This window comes from Typopeltis vanoorti, chromosome 26, assembly GCF_054136105.1.
Source record: "Typopeltis vanoorti isolate ZY-2024b chromosome 26, IOZ_Tvanoo_1.0, whole genome shotgun sequence".
NCBI lineage: Eukaryota > Metazoa > Arthropoda > Arachnida > Uropygi > Thelyphonidae > Typopeltis > Typopeltis vanoorti.
Genome location: NC_143574.1, coordinates 6,930,702 through 6,950,978, shown reverse-complemented (window position 1 = coordinate 6,950,978; position 20,277 = coordinate 6,930,702). Strand labels below are relative to the sequence as shown.

The 20,277-nt window shown below is 36.6% G+C and overlaps 1 protein-coding gene across 2 annotated transcripts in view; it reads right to left on the bottom strand.

Moving 5' to 3' along the window:
- Positions 1–19,641, bottom strand: part of LOC150092292 (glutathione peroxidase-like) — a 67,335-nt gene extending 47,694 nt beyond the window's left edge. The window contains exon 1 of one of the 2 annotated variants that reach the window (XM_090414934.1): positions 19,573–19,641. In XM_090414934.1, the coding sequence (XP_090271060.1) occupies positions 19,573–19,597 (25 nt within the window). In that variant the 5' untranslated portion in view covers positions 19,598–19,641. The other variant, XM_090414933.1, reaches the window with a different exon arrangement.
- Positions 19,642–20,277: the final 636 nt, after the last annotated feature.

The window sequence follows — 20,277 nt, the reverse complement described above, 5'->3', positions numbered from 1 at the left end:
CCTTTTTATACTTGCCGTAATACAAGACGACCCATGATTTCGAGGTTATCTTGGGGTTTTCTGTAGTATTTGAGAGTAGTCTTATATGCTGACATATATGGTATATTCTAAAAATGGTCATTTATAACCATTAACAGTTCATGGATCTAGAAGGCTCATAAGAGATTAACAGGCTAACACCTTTCTCAATCTCCTAATAGTTTGAGTTAATTAGCTGTCATGTATTTATAATTCTAAGTTCATGAACCTTACCTATGAAAAGCTGTTAAGCCAATAATGCTTACATACTAGTACTATGAAAGGGCTTAGGGTTAAATAATACAGTAATCCTGCTCCAAAGATAAAACAAAACTGAAAATATGAAAGACCATGTTTACATTGTTGTCCAAAATCTTCCCTTTAATTGCAACACTTCATATTGAGTTAATGCCAAAATTTGTCACTTGCTATACTTAATATTTATTGTAGTTTAATGAATCAAGATGTCTCTGCACTTCTAAAGGCTAGAAGCTAAAAGAAAAATAATTTTTGTTCAAAGAAGTAACAATTGTTTGTGTGATTATTCACAAGAGAAGCATTACTTTTGCTAAATGGTATAATGCATTTGTTATAGCTCAGTCGGTATAGATGAAACCCTTTGGCTGGAAAGACCTGGGTTCAATTCCCATCCAAAACGTGAGGAACTATATCTGGTCTCTTTCAACTAAAGATTGAAAGAGACCAGATATAGTTAACCAGTCTTATATGGAGGTAGGTTTTTTTTTTTTTTTTTTTTTTTTTTTTTAACCTAGAAACTTGGGTTTTTTGTCTCCCAGAACAGGCAAACTGGCCCCATGAACACACACACTAACAGACATAGGTGGCCTCATGAACACACATCTACAGACACAGGGCTAATCATCTTATTCTGTAAGCAGTTGCAGTTTCAAATCTTAATAGGCCACACCTAATATGAACATAACAGGTCATATGAACATACATCTACACACATAGGGCTAACCACTTTATCATCTAAGCAGTTGCAGTTTCAAATCTTAATAGGCCTCACCTAATATGAACATAACAGGTCACTAGAGCCTAAAATGGGAAAGGAGGAGGATAATGCATTTGTTACAAATTCTTGTGATGATCTCAATTACTTAAACAAAACCTGGCAAGAAAATATATTCTTGTTTAATACTTTATGCAAGTGTGAAAAAAGTTTGTGTGTGAAGTATCTTCATGACTAGGCTACTTGTATATAGAGAGTAATGACCTCACACCAATCGTCTTAGTATTACCATAATGCAAAACACCACTTTTGGACATCTAATCCTATGCATTATAGCAAGGGCCACAACTCAGACCCAGAAGAAATACCAAGGTTGAGTTAATGTAGAAGTCATATTTTCCCTAAACAAGTATGAGAGAAAGGTATCAACTTTATTAAAATACAGATATTTAAATCCTTTATCCAAGTGTGAGGAAAATGTTTGTGTGTGTGAAGTATCTTCATGACTAGGCTACTTCACAATGAAGATACTTCAAGCACAACTCTGTTTGCTCACACCTGGATAGAGAATTAAACAAGAATATAATTTCTTGGCAAGTTTAATTTAAAGTCATAACCAAGTGAAAAAACTTCCTACAACTATCTGTGATCCAGAGTATTTTATAAGATGATACACCATGGCTGCCTGCTTCCTGAGAAGTAGAGGTTCTGCTCACTGAGTGGAGTCACTGCTGAGTTTAGTAGTAATCCTTTAGGATTGCTCAATAAGATTTAGTGATCTTGTACATCACTCAGTGTTTCGAGAGGCACCCCTGCAATTTAACAATATCTCAGGAAAGGTCAAAACAAGTCTGAGTAATGGCTGGCCCTTCCTATAATGTACAGAATTATACATATCGGAATGGGTGCATTATGGGATACTAAGGCAATTGATGAAGTTGTTAGCCTTGTCATGAAGATACTTCACATGCAAACAATTTTATGACAAAATTGTTTGCATGTGAAGTATATGCAAAATGAAGTATAACACAAAAGCACTTAAAGGAAAATAAAACATGAGATTTGGCAGATTGTATAGCAAAAGTTAAATAACAGTGGAGAGGATAAACAGGTATTAAGCAGGATATTACAGATATTGTGAAAGAAAAAGATAATGGTGAAATAGATAAAAGGTAGCAGTAATAAGTAAGGCATACAAAGTACAAGCTAGAAATGTCAGAAGTATAATAATAAGAGAAATGAAAATAAAGGAAACTAGTGAGACAGGCTAAGATTTTTTTTTTTTTTTAAATGCTGCCAACAAGAAAAAACATTTATGTAAAATTCCGTAGTTAGAGACAATGCTACTAGAGTTGAAGATAGAAGATATAGAATTATTTAATGATTATTTAGGCATTTCACATACTGGATGAAGTTTTATTCCAATGGGCAAGAAACAAGTCAGAGGTAAATGAACTGGAACTGTTTAAAAGGATACCAGATTAGATTTTGCATCTAAGAATGTCTTAAATTTAATCACAGTCCTTGCCCTCAACATTCTCTGCCAGTGTATTCTAATCAGTCAATACTTCCTATGCAAGAAAATGTTCTTCATCAAGCTTTTATGCATTTTCAAGAATAGCTTCTCTTTTTTTTAAGCATTTCAAAAATCCAATATTTATCTGGTAAGCACTTCAGAGAGGTGATCTGCTAGCAACATTCAAGACACGAGTAAACTGGATAACATAATATTAGAATCCAAGGGAAACAAGTTAGTTTCTGTAATTTAAACAGAGGGCTACATAATTCATTTAGTGTATACTCTGAAACTTGTGAAACTTTACAACACTCCAAATCTCAACCTCTCTCTCTCTCATCATAATCAGTTACATAATCCTCTATTTAAATTATAAAAACTAACCTTTTTATAGTGTATTCTCCTGTTTACTCAGCTGTAACCATCACAAGGAAATTATACAAGGAAATATTAAACAGTGCGACTCGTGACTCACATTTCGAATGTCGCAAATGATCTGTTTAATGATGTCCTTGTAATAAGGAAGAAATGAGTTAATTTATTATTCAACATACGCATGCTAACCATGTCTACAGTTTACATTTCTCCAATTTATCCTCAAACCAAATTCTTGAATATCCACAGCACTGGAATTATCTTCTTAATTCTTGTTCTGCATCCTTTCTGTGAGATCCATATCACAAAGAAAACCAGATAAACAAATGTGCATAGCAAGATAGATATGGTTTGATCAAAGTTTTATATATATATATATATATATATATATATATATATATATATAAAAAATCTTGTATTTATCACATCTTGTGGCACCATTAAATCTAAAACCTTGGGTCCCCCTATCACATGCACAAGCTCCTGCTGTGATGGAGTTACATTACAAAAAGTAGATCTCTTCTAAAGATATTCCATATTTGTTTTCTGGACAAAGCATAATCATTTCCTTTAACACACACGAGCTCACGCTATATTTTTGGGCCTGCATGAAGCCAGAAGACTCATTGTAAGAGGCCAAACTCTCAGATTACAAATACAGATTATTCCCTGGAAATGAACACATCTAGTATTGGGACATTTAACCAATCCATTTATTCACCACTAGCAATGGAGAAAGTTTCCTTTTTTATTTCCTTACTTGCATGACACTAATACAGTTTTCAGGGATGCCTTCTGGTTTCCAGTCGGCTATGCATAATTAAAGGAGTCATATTTTTCAACAAACAGTGCAATTAGAGACAACTGGGATAAAACTGCACTAACTAATGAATCACATCCCCTCTCCAACAGAAACTGCCATATAGATCAAGCAAAACCATATGTTGTCGGTGGAACATAAGGTTTTGCTCGACACCACCCCCATCGTTAACATGTTAAAACTAAGAAATATATAGCGAATGTGTTTCAGATATTATGGAATTCAGTTGAAGGGAATTAGCATTTCAACTCAACTGTTGAAATGCTAATTTGTCTTTGGTTCGCGAGATCTTTTGTTAATATCGCACCAATCATATGCAGTTCTTCGCATCTCAAGTCTTGTAAATTACTGATAATTTTTGCTTGAAATAATGGGAAAGAAGATGAAGCTATTTGGGTAGATGAAATTTGATGATGCACACACAAAGAAACTGTTCTCAATGCCAAAAGTAGTGATAGCGAGTAGGAGCTTCTTGGTAAGACGCACCATTTTCAGTTTTTTTCTGAAAACTTTAGTTTCCAAAAATTCCCACACTATCTCGCAACACGATTTTTTAGCCTTTAATTTTGAGAAAAAAAGTTAGAGTTATATTCGAGTAAATACAGCATTTTTTTTAAACTTTTAAATTCTTACGTATGGATCATTGGTTATAGATTGGATTTATAAAACCCCCAAAAGAGAGCAATATAGCAAATACAATTAGCTGTAAACAACAAGGAAACATTGATATTGCATCTGGATCAAATGAAATTGATGAGTGTGTTGTCTGACATCTCTACAGAACCAAAATTTAAAAATAAATCATATTTTTTGTTTACATGAACATATAAATTCAAATAAAATAGATATTTAATTTTAATTAATTAATTAATTTTTTAATTAATTTATTTAAATATTTTTTATTAATTAATGTATTTATTTTTTTATTTTTAATTAATTAGGAGTACTTGGTAATAAGGAAAATTTAAGAGGAGGTACACGATATCTGAAGTTTGAGAAACACTTCCCTACACTAAGAGAATCTTCTCACCAACTTATGTTTCCATCATATCGCCTCTTCTGTCTGCCAAGCTCTGCATGCACATTCCTTTAATCTCTTCTGTCTGCCAAGCTCTGCATGCACATTCCTTTAATCTGTTTCATATTCATGTTTTCATTTCATATTAATCTGGCTATGCACTAACATTTTCTTATCATACAACTATCCCAGTAACCAAATCTATTTGTAGAAATTCTGTTGTTTCCTGATTAGTGCTTTATAGTGGAATTATTGCTTCCTTATCCATATTTGTTAACATACTTCTTATAGCAGCAAATTTTCTGGGTAACCTTCACAACATTTGTGATGAGCTTCAGCTGTCTATCTCCTAAATAGATCTTCTATGGAAAGTGCATGACTACACTTATGCAACAGTGAACTGATATCCAAATTCATCTGCCCAAAGAACAACTTATTCAAATCCTCAAGTAATAGCATCACAGAGCTTCCTGAAATTGCTCTTCCCAATTCAGCATCACCAGCCAACAATCTAATATCGACTCTCAAACCTAACTATATCAATATACATAAGCAACAACAGTCCCAAAACAAAACCCTGTAGCATACTTATTACCTTTCCCTTTTGAGGCAATGTACCTCCATACACAACTTGCTGGCTGTTTTCAGCCAACCATCCCTAACATCAGGTTATCAACTGATCAATCACCACCTTATTCGATTTCAACAGCAGTTTGTAATATGGTAATTATCAAATGACTTTGCAAAATCTAGAGAATGCTAATGGCTATTGGACAGAATCACCACCATCCACTTTTTAATCCCCAGACAACTATTCTGGAGTGGAACAATATATATTTTTGGAAATATATTTCTAACCTATTGAAACAATTTATGTTTAAGTTCAAGAATATCTATCTTTTAGGATTTAATCCAGAGCAAAATATTTTTCACCTGGGTAAATCATTCCAGTTGGGAGCAAAAAATTTCACGCTCAGATAACAATGCTCTGAAATATGTGTGCACACGTGTATATATTTCTGAAGATATTTCCAGGTCAGAACAAGAAAATTCTCTCAGAAAATAATGATCTGTCTGAAAAACGCACATGCACATAGCGTGCGTGCATGCGTGTTAACACTAATGTTCGAAAGTTGTTAATGTTGACATTTCCTAATTACTGTCAACATTAACTGAATCATATCATTAAAGTACGAAAAAAAAATATTATTTCTCGCTTTAACTAGTCAATATTCAAATTAACTGGTAGAGAAAAGTATGTCTGAAAACCCATTAAAACCGCTAACGTAACCTAACCAAATGCTATGCAAAATAAGATAACTTGTTGATAATAAATTGCATACGTAAAATACATCACATGAGAAGATAGGTACTCATTAGATAATCTTTGCATGTTTGAGATAAAATTTCAACTTTACCTAATGATATTTAGTTAATGTGTACATCAAATTAGTTTGTACATTATCTAGTTAAATGTACAGAGTGCATTTTTATTTTTCAACTTCTGAAAGGTACAGGTAATGTGAACATCACCTATGGAATCTGCAGATTCTGGTTCCACACATAAATGGTAACATTATGTATAACACACACAGTATAAGTGTGTACACGCATGTTTTTCAGATGGAGAATTATTTTCTAGGAGTGAATTTTTTGCTCCAACCCAGAAATATATCTTCAGATATATATGCATTGTGTGTATGCACGTGCATGCATTTTTCAGAGTGAGCATTATTTTCTAGGAGTGAAATTTTTTGCTCCAACCTGTTAATATATCTTCAGAGGAATAAATTGTTCCAATCTGTTGAGATAAAAAATTTCTATCTGGAATTATTGATTGATCTGAGAAGAACATTTTAAAAGGAACTTTTTCTTTTCCCTACTCCAAGGTATTCTGTTTCAAGGCTAAGCATATTTTTCCTCATACAGAAGTTTTTAATTTGTCATCTGCACCTCAAACAATACCTATGAGTTGCAAAAACTAACTACATTTAAGGAGGAAAACACAGAACTAAAATTTACTGTCTAGAGAAGCATCTGAAACCAAAAAATGTATAATTATTACAAGTGATGAATTAGGAATCATGAATAGAAGCTATTATGCTCACTATAATTTCCAGCTTTGCATCATACTTTAAAATGAATTTTTTAGTTATAGATTAGCCATATCACTACATGTGCTGAATGCCAACTTATGAAAGTTCAAACTTCTCCAATATAACAACTTATTTGTGAACGAAGATTTCTATTGAATATCATTGTCTGGCAATGTATTTATTATTCTTTACAAACTAAACCAAAACTACTTATTACATGTGTAAGCAGATGTAGCAAGTACAGAAAGAATTGAATCTTCTCAAACTGGATTTACAAGTCAGCTGGTTCAGTTGAGCATTTTCTGAAAAGTAATGAAATTTTACCACTCCTTTCCATGTTCGGACTATTCCTCCCATTCTCCTGATCTAAAACCTGCTCAGACCAATTAACAAACAATTCTCACTGGAATGAAGGTATTCATCTCTCATTCCTGACTACTTGACTCTGATTCTCCAACAAGTGTGCCAAAAATTGAGAAAAGAAGTCTGAAAGATGAGATTAGGCAAATGGAAGGGATGGATACAAGGCAAATCAGAATAGGAGTGAGAGTTATGGGAATGATAGAAGAGGAGAGAACAGAAACAGTAAAAGAGAGGGAATGAGAGAGATTTATGGGAATGATAGAAGAGGAGAGAAGAGAATAGAAACAATGGGAGAGAGGGAATGAGAAGAATGCGAGGGAGTGCTGGAAACAGGGATAGAATGATGCCATGAGGACAGGGTAAGTAGGGAAAAACAGAGAGAAAGTGTTGGGGAGGGAGTGAGGGATGCAGGTGCAATCAAGGAACAGTGGTAAAATGTGATGTATGATCGATGATCCGTGGTGCAAGATAGGATGCCAGAGGAGTGTTTGCCTGGAGGAATGATAGGAAGTGTGGCTATGGCAATTAGACGGGGCGAAAGGATGGATGAGATTGTGATGGTGGGCATGAACTACTTGAGAGGCAGTCTAAATCGGGTGGTAAGAGATCTAAGATTCATGCTTGAGGTTGTACAAAAGAAAAGCATAGAGGAAAGACAGTGTGTGTATGTGTTGTCCAGGTATGATAATTATGAGCTGAGTAGAAGAGCAATAATAAGGAATAGCATGATAGCCAGAATGTGTCAGAAGAGAGGAATGAAATACATGGATGCTTGGAGGGCATTTCAGGAGAGAAAGGAACTGTATGCAAGAGACTGCTTGGTCTCTCGCATACAGTTCCACAACATGTCTTCCAAGTCAAAACCACATGGTCACTCTCTCTCTACCTGGGGAAGAGACGTCATCTCAGTTATGAGCTCTTCTGATGCTATGACCAAATCCAGAACTCTTGAATCTCTTGCTCCCTTTATTACATGTTGTGTAATAGACATGCAGGAGTATTAAAAGTGTTACACCTGATATCTTAAGAATGTAGAATTCTCAGCTATCATGGTATAACATGAAGAATAAATAAATTAAAAACCCTGCATAAAAGATAATAGATGAATTATTTAAAAGAAAAAGAAATATTCTTGCATCCAATAAAATATATAAAATATAAAGGTGTTTGTTGAACTAACAAAAAAAAAGAAAGAATATACTAATGTTGTAATATGATATAAGAGAGAAAATTTAACTAAATAAGACAGAAAAGGATTAGTCATAAGAGATGGTATGTGAGAGGCTAGAGATTAAAATATTAAGTAAGTTCATTGAGAAATTTTGGAAAGGGGATTAAGTTAGAGGCTAGCAAAAGAAAAACAGACTATCGCTCCGGGCCGATTCCCGGATTAAGACATTGTTACGGGCTCACCGACCAAAGGATGTTTGGCAGAAAAACGCCACCCTAATTGGTCGGTGAAGTAAAATCAAGTAGGGAGCGGAGAAAATAAGTTATAGAAGGTGCTGTTAGGAGAGCAAGTATAAAAGGGTTGGAAACCCCCCTCCCCACAAGGCTTTTTTAAACTTTTAGGCTTTTGGTTCTGTTCCAGGAGAGTTCTTCGCGAGCTCCTTCGTATGGGTTTCACGGTGTTTTCCTGAGTGGCAAGATTGGAGTTATATCTCCGTCGTCACAACACGGAAACAAAACTGAGCGGAATTTCGGTTCCGTATTTCCTATGTAAGAAGCGAAGAATGCCATATAGTCGAGGTAAAGAAAGCATAATTTTTGTGTTTTAACTTCAGCGACAACCACGAAAAAGGGAAAGCTGTAAAGAAATCAATATCCACGTCGCGAGTTGCACAGCCGTTATTTAGACGATTCAAAGTGTCCTGAATAACGAAAGGTAAAGACCGCGTAGGCATAGTTCAATTCAAAAGGGAACATAGGAGAAGCAGATTATCGGAGCGGTCATACCAGGATACTTCAATCAGAAAAAGATAGAGGCCCATATGGAAAACTCAGGAAAGAAAGGTACTGTAAATTATATCTTGTGTTAACTAAGATTCGTCTGTATTAGTTATCATTATTCTAATACTGAACTGTTGAAGTGACCAAGAAAACAATACTAGGACTTTAGTATCTGACAGAATATATTGAAAGTAAGCTGGCTAGTGTTAATGTTATATGAGTAATTAAGTGTCCTGAGAATTTTGCATGTCTAATATATTGTATAAGAAAGTTTAAATGTCATGGTTATGTGTTAGTGCAGTAAATGGTTTAGTTAATCTACTTAAGTTTGGATAGTTAAATAGTATGAATTAATCTTACATGTCCATGTCATATGAAATTACGTGTTGAATGTGTATGGCGGCATGATCGTAATACCCATTATAGGATCATAGCTTAATTATTTATGATAAGCTAATGTCAGTTTGTAAATATTTAGTATAGCATTGAATTGAGTAATAACTAAAATTTGAATTGTACCATGTTAAGGAATTTAATAAACCTTTTGTCCAATGATAAAACAGTTGTCTGCAATTGCTGTCCAATGCACCACTTGAAAAATTACGAACCTAATCACGCGGGAAAATAATGTGTTAAGAAACGAGATAAAGTGGCACGACTGCAACATAGTTACACTTTGACATATTTTAGTTCTTTCTCCTTGAGAAAGAACTAAAATCTTAAAATATAAATTCTTAAACTAAATGTCCCAAAAGGTGCAGTATAATACAAATATTAGGGATACTAAGGGGAGAAATAACTTAGATATTAGTAAAAAAATCATGGTGATATCTCGAGCATAGATAATAGTAGAACATAGATAAGTGGAAATTATTAGATAGAATAAAAATCATAAATTGGGACACAACATTATATAAGAAAAGGGAACCTATGTGGAATTATAAGGCAGGTGATTATAATAGTCTTAGACGTCAACTTGGGAAGTTCCATTGAAAGAGGAATTAGAAGGCCAGGATATCGTTAGTACTCGGAAAATTGTGGAGGAATATTTGTTGGCAGCAATAGTAAGCTGAATTCCACAAGTGAAGAGGACACAATTTGGAATAAAGTGAATGACAAACAATATTAAACAGGAACTGCATGCAAAAAAGATGCTATGGAAGAGATAAAAGGAGACAGGTGAAGAGCAGATGCATGAAGAATATAAGACACAGGCCAGAAGAGTGACTAGTATGGTAAGGAAGGAGAAACTGGAATATGAGAGAGATTGGGCCCTAAGAACCAAAGAAAATCCTAGTGAATTTTTTAGCTATGTGGCCAGTAGGAGGAGAAATGATTGTGGAAGAACGACATTGTGGGATAAAAATGAGAATAGAGTGACTGATGCAGAGGACATAGTGGAATTGCTCAATGAACACTTTATTGGAGTATTTCATCCTGGAGGAGTAAATTTTAATACTAGAGAGATAAGGCAGGTTTAAGGTTTAGAGGCTAGTGTGTTCCAAATACTGAGTACTCTGGATGTCAGCAAAGCTGTGGGACTGGATGGTATATCACCATGAGTTTTTAGAGAATGTTCTAAAGAATTGACATCTCTGTTGAACTAGCTTTTCAATGAAAGTCTAGCTATAGAGAAAGGTGCCCAGGGAATGGAAGGAAGGTAAGATAGTGCCATATATTGTTGTCAATGACATTGTAAGCAGATTGCAGGGGAGGGGGGTATTCAGTTTGGGACACTGCATACTCTATTAGAGGAGCTATACTTGAGGAAGTGGCATTGCATAAGGGCAGAAGCAGACTAGAAGTGTCTAATTATAGGGCAGTTTGTGTGTCATCAGTAGTTGTTAAGATCAGGGAGAAATTGAGGGATGGTATACAGCACTGGGCAGATGAGGGTAATGTTATCCGTGAAAGTCAACATGGATTTGTGAAGGGAGCACTCTTGTTTTAGTAAAATGATAGCCTTCATAATAAAGTTACAAGAGCAGTAGATGTAGGAAATGCATATACTGCCATTTTCTTGGATTTAGCAAAGGCATTTGACAGGGTACCACATGATAAGCTGATGTTTAAGTTGCAGCACATGGGTCCAGATGTCAGATTGGTCAACTGGATTCAGGATTGGCTGTCCGATAGGTATCAGAGTTGTGTATGGTAGGGCAGTTTCAAGGAGGCAAAGGGTTACAAGTGAGGTCCCATAGGGACCAGTACTGGGACCTACATTGTTTAACCTTTATATCAATGACATCGTCAGCAGACTGCAGGGGGATATTCAGTTGTTTGAGGATGATGTGATGTTGGGAAGGGTTATTAGTAATAGTGCATATGTGGTAGCCCTGAAAGAGGATTTGAATAAGCTAGACAGATGGCAAATGAATGTATGTGTGTGTGGGGGGGGGGGGAGTAATGCAGCAAAATGTAAGGTCCTGAGGTTTGGGATACATCAATGGGACGCTGCATACTCTATTGGAGGAGCTATACTGGAGGAAGTAGGAGAGACAAGAGATCTGGGATTGATGAATGATAGAAACCTGAAATTTAGAGAACATATTGCAAAGGTGGTGAAGATAACACAGACGATTGCTGCAATAATGAGAAGGACGCTGACCTGCAGAGATAAAGGAGTTATCATTCCGTTGTATAAGACCTGATCAGACCACACTTAGACTGTTGTTCTCAGATTTGGTCGCAGGATTTGAATGGGATAAATTAACTGTGGAAAGAGTTCAAAAGGCAAATAACAAAGATGGTTTCAGGAATGTACAATGTTAGTTATGAGGATCGGCTGAGGGAATGTGGACTGCAGAGTTTGGTGGATAGAAGGAGAGGTGATATGATTGAGACTTTTAAACTGTTGAGAGGTGGTTACAGGGTTGACACTGGGGAGTTCTTTCACTTTGTTGAACAGCGGGAAGGTGTGATGACAAGGGAGCCATCCCTGGAAGTTACGAAAGGAAACTGTGAGCAAGCGGGTGAGGAGTAGTTTCTTTGCATTGCATGGAGAGTGGTTGAACCATGGAATGCATTGCCTAATAGAGCAGCGAGAGCAAGAACGGTCAATGAGTTTAAGGAGTGGTATGATAGACTAGGACTGACCTCCCATGATGAGTCCTTTGACTCCATGGAGGCCTGAATAATAATAAAATATAAAAATAAAATAAATTTCTTTTACCATGGAACCTGATTCACTCTGCAAGTCTTGAGTATTTCGGAATTACAATGCTACAGGTATACCTTCATGACTTTACTTCTTTTCATGGAGTTATTACTATTTTCATGCTCCTGATCCAAATAATTCTGTAGTTCTAACTGTAATGAAAGCTTTCATCTCCACTTTCATTCAAATTCCCACCTACTATCCAAGCCTGGTTTCTTATAACAAGTGCAGCATTCACATAAAGTCAACATTTCATAAACGACTTGAATTCGGAATTATATTCATACGTTGACTACAAATGCAGCTCATAATATATGGGGAAAAAATAAAATAATTCAAAGTTGATTTTTAAAGGGCCAAATAAAATAAAAGGAAAAAAAAACTTGCTCTTGTCTAAATGGTAGGTGAACCTTCTATGCCAGGGATACTGGATGCATCCACTGTCCATGCTTCCACCACTGCATAATCACCCAAGGATATAGCAGATCTACTTTTCTTCTCCAACTCCTGCACAGTTAACAGCAAAATTCTTCCCACAATACCAAACGAATTCATCAAGTAGCTTCTAGTTCTTGTCAGAAAGAACTATAGAAGCTTATACAGAGACAAGTCTTCTAGTTCTGATAGTATTCCTCTAGCTGTGCTCAAAAGCTCCAGAATTAATACTGGCCCATTCATATCGGATGTGATCCAAGTCTTTTCAATCTTTTCTACTCATCTGGCATTTACCAAACAGTATGGAAATAAGCAAGAAAAAATGGTGAAAAGTTATCCAGCAAATTATTATCCAAAGCGTTCTCGTATTATTCATTATTCTTAATAAATCATGAGGGCAATCAACAGCCAACTTTCTTACCTGAAGGACTACCGAATAATTACCAAACAGAGATACCGATTTGGCCACTCAATTCAAAGCAGATCTCCTAGATATCAATATGTACATATGTACCTCTGAACACAAGACATGGAAAGATTTGAAGAACCTCAAATGGCTTTTGACATTTCGGAGCATTTGATTAAGTCTGTCACAAAGACCAGCTCTACAATTTGGTAATGGCCTGCTTTCTGTTCTTTGTAAATGACTCACCAGCATCCTTTCAGTTATTCTATACTGATGGGTTTCCTCTCCTGAGATTCTTATTATTACGGACAAATGCAAGGAGTCCTTAGACTCATCAAGGGTGGCCCTAAACATCATGTCACAAACTATTCAGCATTTGTACAGTATCTATCATACTTTACTTTGAACTCATTCACAGTCATGACACCCACAACAGACTGGCAGCTTATTCCACTCATTCACCACTCTCCAAGTAAAAAACCTAGTTCTAACACCCTTGCTCAGTTTCCATGGATGGCCTCTGATTCTCCCACCACCACCACACCTGTTGTGAAAATTTTTTCTGAATGAATCTTGTAAAAACCCCTCAGTAGCAGGCCTGGCTGGCCGAGTGGTTAGCATATCTGCTCTCCAGCAAAAAGGCTGTGGGTTCGAATCCCCCTGTGGGCTTAGATGTTTGCGATTTTCTGCAAATACTACTGGTGGTGGTGGTGTGTGGTAGATGGCGTTGGTGTAATTGGTGGAGATAGAGAGCTGTAAAGCAAATGCCCTCTCTCGATGAGTCTGTGGACTTCCTGGAGGTGTCACGTATAATAATATTAATAATTTGAATGTCTCAATCATATCACCCCTTTTCTGCCTATCAACCAGTTTCTGTAACCCACAAATCTTCAACCTGCTCTCGTAAGGTTTATTCCATAGACCTGCTACTATCTTGGTCACTTGCCTCTGGATCCTCTCTACCTCTTCCCCACCACCAAGAAACCCTGGTGCCCAGATCTGTGCACAGTAGTTAAGATGGGGGTCTTATCAAGACTCGATAAAGAGAAACAATAACCCACTTGTCTCTGCTCGTCAAAGTATTCTTCAGTAACCAAGTGATCTGATGAGCTGCTTTAGCCACTTTTGCTATGTGTGCCCCCCCCTAAACTTCAATTCCCTATCCACTAACACTCCCAAGCCTCTGGATTCATCAATTTCCTGGAGTATAATTCCACCAGTGTGGTACACTGCTAATAATCTTTTCACCCCAAATTGCATAACTTTACACTTTGCAACATTAAACTAACATCCATTCTCCTTAGCCCAGTAGGGCTATTGCCCTACCCAACTTTGCATCATCGACCAATAAATGAACAGTTCCTCTCAGATCCTTTCCTATATCATTAATGAACAAATTAAATAGCAGTGGTCCAAGAACAGAACCATGTGGCACACAGCTTGTCATAGGCCTTCTTTTGGACTCTACTTCCAAATAAACCACTCTGATATCTCTCCATCAACCATCCTCCTATCCATCTCACCAACCCTATATCCATTTCCATGTGATGCCATTTACTGATTAGAATTCCATGTGGTAACCTGTCAAAGGCTTTTGCAAAGTCCAGCAGTATCATTGTAAACCCATTACCCTTTTCCAATTCAGCCATCACTGTATTATAAAACATGAGCAAGTTACCGAGGCATGATCTACCCTTCACAAAACCATGCTACCCCCCCCCCCCATCCAATATCCAATTTCCATCTATCCATTCCTGTATTTTGCTCTTGACCAACTTCTCCAATACTTTGACGACTCATGATATGCTGATCGGTTGGCAATTTGCAACAGCAGTCTTGGAGCCTCCTTTATGCAATGGAACCATTTTCCCCCTCTTTCCATCCATTTGGGACTAACCCAGAGCTGAGACTTAGATTGAACAATATGGTCAAGGGCACTGACAATTCCTTTGCTGCTTCACATAAGACTCAAGCTGGTATACCATCCAATCATACAGATGTATTCACATTAAGCTTCTGTAATATGCTATTCACCTCCATTTCATTCACCCTAGTTCTCATATAAGCCATCAGTTCCCTCATTTCTGCAATATCACCACCTGGATGATGTATTCTTGCAAAATATTCACTTAGTAATTCTACTATTTCAACTGATTCAGTTACCTTCCTACCATTGGCATTCCTTAAAATCATTCTGTCATATACATTTTTTTCTTTTACTTGCATATTGAAAGAACTGTTTAGAATTCTCTTTAGCCTGTTTTGCTAACTTCTTTTAATAATCTGCTTTTGATTTTCTTACAACACTAGTTACCCCTCTGGTCTGTGCCTTGTACTATTCGTATGCCTGCAGATCACTTTTCTCCTTAAATTCCATCCACAATTGTTTCTTTTTTGAAGCTCCAGCTCAATGGTGTTACTGATCCATTTAACTCCTACTTGATTTACTCAGATTCTAGATATGCAGTCAGCCATTACCTCAACTCGAACACTCCTTTACCACTTACCATGCACTATCAACATCTAGCCCTTGCAGTTTTGCATACCATGGCACTGATCCAAGTAATCTCCTAAGCTTGTCATACTTACCAGTCCAGTAATGCTGAAGTAACCTGGGGTCCAGTACATAAATGACCTTACTGATTACAAACCACCAACTAATCCCAACTTTGATTATGTTAATACTCCATTCCTCTTCCAAAGAATGAAATGTTATCCCTGACAAACTTGTGTATAGCATAATTTCTTAAATAATGGCTTCACACATGTAAGAAAAAAACAAATAGAATTTATTACTCCTATATATTTTGTTCAATATGCCATGAGCTTCATCCAGGGAGAAGGCAGAAGAACTGGTAACATTTAAATTCTGAATACAAGGACGAGTCATGCAGCATGTGTATATGTGTCTCATATACACATGCTGCATGAGTAATGAGGTAAAAGAGATTTTTTGCCTGGCAAGTGGTGAACGAGTGGAATGCATTGTCAGAGTAGATAGCAAGTGTTCTAACACTGAACGTGATCCAGGCAAGGTATGATAGTTATTGTGGTCTGCGAGTGTTTGACCTGCTGCGACGAGTCTTTGGACTCTGTAGACTTACAAATGTTGTATCAATTATTTCTTCAGCCTCCAAAATCTAGGTGTCTTTTTCTACAAGAGACTACTCAGCTCTACAACTGCTAAAACTATAAATCCCCACTCTGCCAATCCCTGGAACAACATTATCCCTAGACCTCAATGGAGTCAAAGACTCATTGTGAAAAGTCTCCCTGTCATACATACATATAGTTCACCATACTATGTCTTAAAAACATTAACACTCTCTGTAGACACCACACTCCCAGGCAATGCATTCCAATCATTCACTACTCTGCATGCAAAAAAAAAACTCCTCTCTTTTGCTCACACCCTTCTCATACAGACCAAGGCAAGAAGGAATTCCCCCCCCCCCACACCTCTCCCAACATTCTACGAAAAAACTTCAACATTAATCTGATAATCCCTTGCCAACTTGTGTCTCTTATATCACGCATCCTATCTACCAGACTAGATTGCTTCTTAACCTTTCTTCATACTCAACATTCTACAGACCAGAAACCACCTTAGTCAAATGTCTCTGAACCCTTACCAATACCTCTTCATCTTTATGAAAGACAGATGACCAAATCTGTGCACAGCATTCCATACTGACCTAATCAAGGGCTTTAAACAAGAGAACTAGAATCTTCTATAAGTCAGTATGCTCAGCATCATTGCCAGAATTTTGTGTTATAAGCAGAACATTTCCCATAAGATTATGGGCAATACTCTGCTTTCCCCTAAGAAAGCAAGGACACAAGTATCTCCAATGCTCAACATTTTCACTCACTGACTCAAAAGCTAATTTCTCCTCCCGCTCTCTTTCATGCTGGCAGGGTTGGCTGATTGTTTAGTGTATCTGCTCTCCAGCCTGCAGGTTCAAATACCACTAAGGACATGGATGTTTGTGATAGTTCTACTAACCATTTACCATATGCACTGCTATAAACCCATGTCCTGACACGGCATGACCTTGGGTATCTTTGTGCCATAAAAAAAAAAAAATCAATGTAATTATTATTACATTAATCTGTTCATTGAAACAGCCTCCCTTCCTCCTATGTTTCTGTAAAACTAAAACCATCAGCTGTTCAAGAAACAGATTATTTTCTCCTTGCCCTCAAAAGTTCACAATAAGGTACTGATATATTTGGCAACCTTTCATGCATGGAATTGATATAAATAATGGATTTTAGCACTACTTTTGAAAAAGAATAGCATGTCAAAGATACTTTTGTCTCCAATCCCCCCCCCCCCCCACTTCAAAAAATAATCAATCTAATTTACATTCAACTTATTTTTGGGGTGAAATTGTGATACTAAAAAGTTGTAAAGAATTGAATTTCAAAATGAAAAACAAAATTTAACTAGGAAAAATTATTTTCAATTCCAGTTTAATGCAGGAATATAAATTTAATGTATTATCTGAAATTATTATTATTACATTAACTATCCTGGAGTCAAACACTCATAGAGGGGGAAAGATTTTTATACTATTAATAATACAATTTTTTACATTACATTACGGTGTGAAAGAAGTATACATATATTACAAAAGTCCAGACTTACATTCTCTCCAGCCTGCAACATATCTCTCATACCAAAGCTTAAACTTATTCACAACATACTCAGGCAATGTATTCTGCTCACCCACCATTCTCCATATAAAAAAAATGCTTCTCAATGTCTTATCACTACTCCCTTGTACAATTTACAAGGATGTCCTCTGATTCCTGTTCATTCCTTATTATCCACTATGTGAAAAATCTCTCATATTCATCTGGTAAATATCTCTCAAACTTAAATGTCTTCATTCCCTCCAAACTAGGTGACCAGATTTGAGAACAATAATCCAGAGGTGGCCTGATCAGGTTCTTATACAATGGAATTACTACCATTTGATATCTGTTGTTTAATGGTTGTCTTAATATTGCAGCATGGCCTTTAAAGTTCAAATTTCGATCCATTATAACCTAATGATCCCATGCTTCCCATCATCTCAAATATCGCGTTTTCAGATCCCAAAATTCAAAACTTTACAGAGGTAGTAAGCCTTTCTCCTGGAAACTTAAATTTTTCATTGCACATACAGGAAAATTAGCCATGAGAGCACATGCAATTTACAGACAAAAAATACTGTTGGTGGTGATGGGTGATAGATAGCACTGATGGTAGTAATGTCATGCATATTTAGAGAATTAAATGGTACAGGAAATGGCAAGATGCATGTAGTAGAGTGCCCACCCACAATGAGTCCTTGGATTCCTTAGAGGTGTTACGTAATAATAATCTGGCATTCCTATTAATTTGCCCATTTTTCCAGTATTCAGCATAAGTTCAGATCCTACTGAAGAGTCATTACATCAGTACTACACTCCAGTGGCACACTCAGGATTTAATCTTGGAGGGGGCTGAGAGCTCAAGATTTAACCTTGAGGGGGGGGCGAGTTGAGTAGACGATTTGCGAATACACACTACGCATCACATACGACCTATGACTGAGCATCTGCAGTGATCGCTAATTCATAAGTAGTATAGAAATAGAAGACAGGACACAACATAAATAAAAAAAAATGAATTTTAATTAGGAAAAGATTTTTGGAAAATTTTCTAATGTTTTTCCCTTTTCTTTGGGGGGGGGGGGTGCCCGGGCCCCTTGGCCCCCACTCTGGGTGCGCCACTGCTAAGGAATTGTTTTTGTTTACGCATTTCGATTTGTTTACAAAAACCACTTAGAAAATAGTTGAAGATTATAGCGAGAAATTGCGTGCCTGGTGGAGAAATGGTATGTTAGTAGCTTGTTAAATAAATAACCAGAAATGCAAATTTTTCCATACGATTATTTCAGCCCAATAAAATTCACGGTTCTAAGTTCGTTTGGTTAGTTACTTCATTTTTCTATCTTTCGAGGTAACGTACTTCAACCATTAAACAAGACAGTGACCGGAACGTAAGGACTATTATAAACATCAGCATTCTTCATACACATATATGAATTTTTTTCATTAAACATGCTTATCTAATAATGAAATGCCGTTGAGAATTCGCTATTTTAACTTATTCCAAGGAAAGGCAATTACTCGTGACCTCCGAGAAAGGTTCGTTGGCAAGTTAAATTTCAACGTGAAGATTGCAACTTCTCAAACTCCATTAAATTCGAATTTAAATCTACTCACGATTTAATTTCTGATACCAGTTGTTATTAAAGCTGAACAAAATATAACCGATGCATCCGACTAGAAGTATCCCTAAAACACGATTCATATTGCATCTATTCATCTATTTCATTCTTAATTTTTTTTTTTAATTACATATATTATATTTTTAAAAAAAGCATATGACTAGAAAACCTCCAACACTTACAATGCCGAACAAACATGCAATGCATTCCACTACATGGGCTCCACTATACAAAACATGTATGACGTAATGAGTAAAGCGCCACCTTGTTGTTAACCCTTTGACATATAAATTATTTTTAAATTCTAAATTCGTTTGAAATTGACGCGAACTTCGTAACGTCTGCGATACATGAAAATCAATTTTGGTGCAATAAACAAGTCTTTTGTTTATTGCACAAAAATTTATTGCACTAAAAAGAATTTACCTATCCCATCCTCATCCGTCCCCTAGGACAGGTTGAGTCTCCTAATGAGGGGTTTACAACGAATTAATGCAGCCGGCTCGTCACTCCTCTGCTGCATCCACTAAGGGCAACTATTTATGACTGTAGATCCGTATGGGGGTGTGTTTACGGAGCCTGGGAGACGAAATTTTTTTCTGGGTGTAAAAAAACCCTAAATCCGTATAAGACGGGCTAACTCACCTTTAATCGAAAGAGACATGATAACGGTTCCTCACGCCTTGGACGGGAATAGAACCCAGGTCTTTACCGGCATGGTTGGCCGACTGGTTACCAAATCCGCTCTCCAGCCAACAGGTTGTGAGCTTGAATCCGTCGTAAGCATGGATGCTTGTGATTGTCTGTGAAAATATTAGGTGGTGGTGGTGGACAGTAGATGACGATGGTGTAGATGTTGCAGTTGGGGTATGATGGGTGGATGAGGT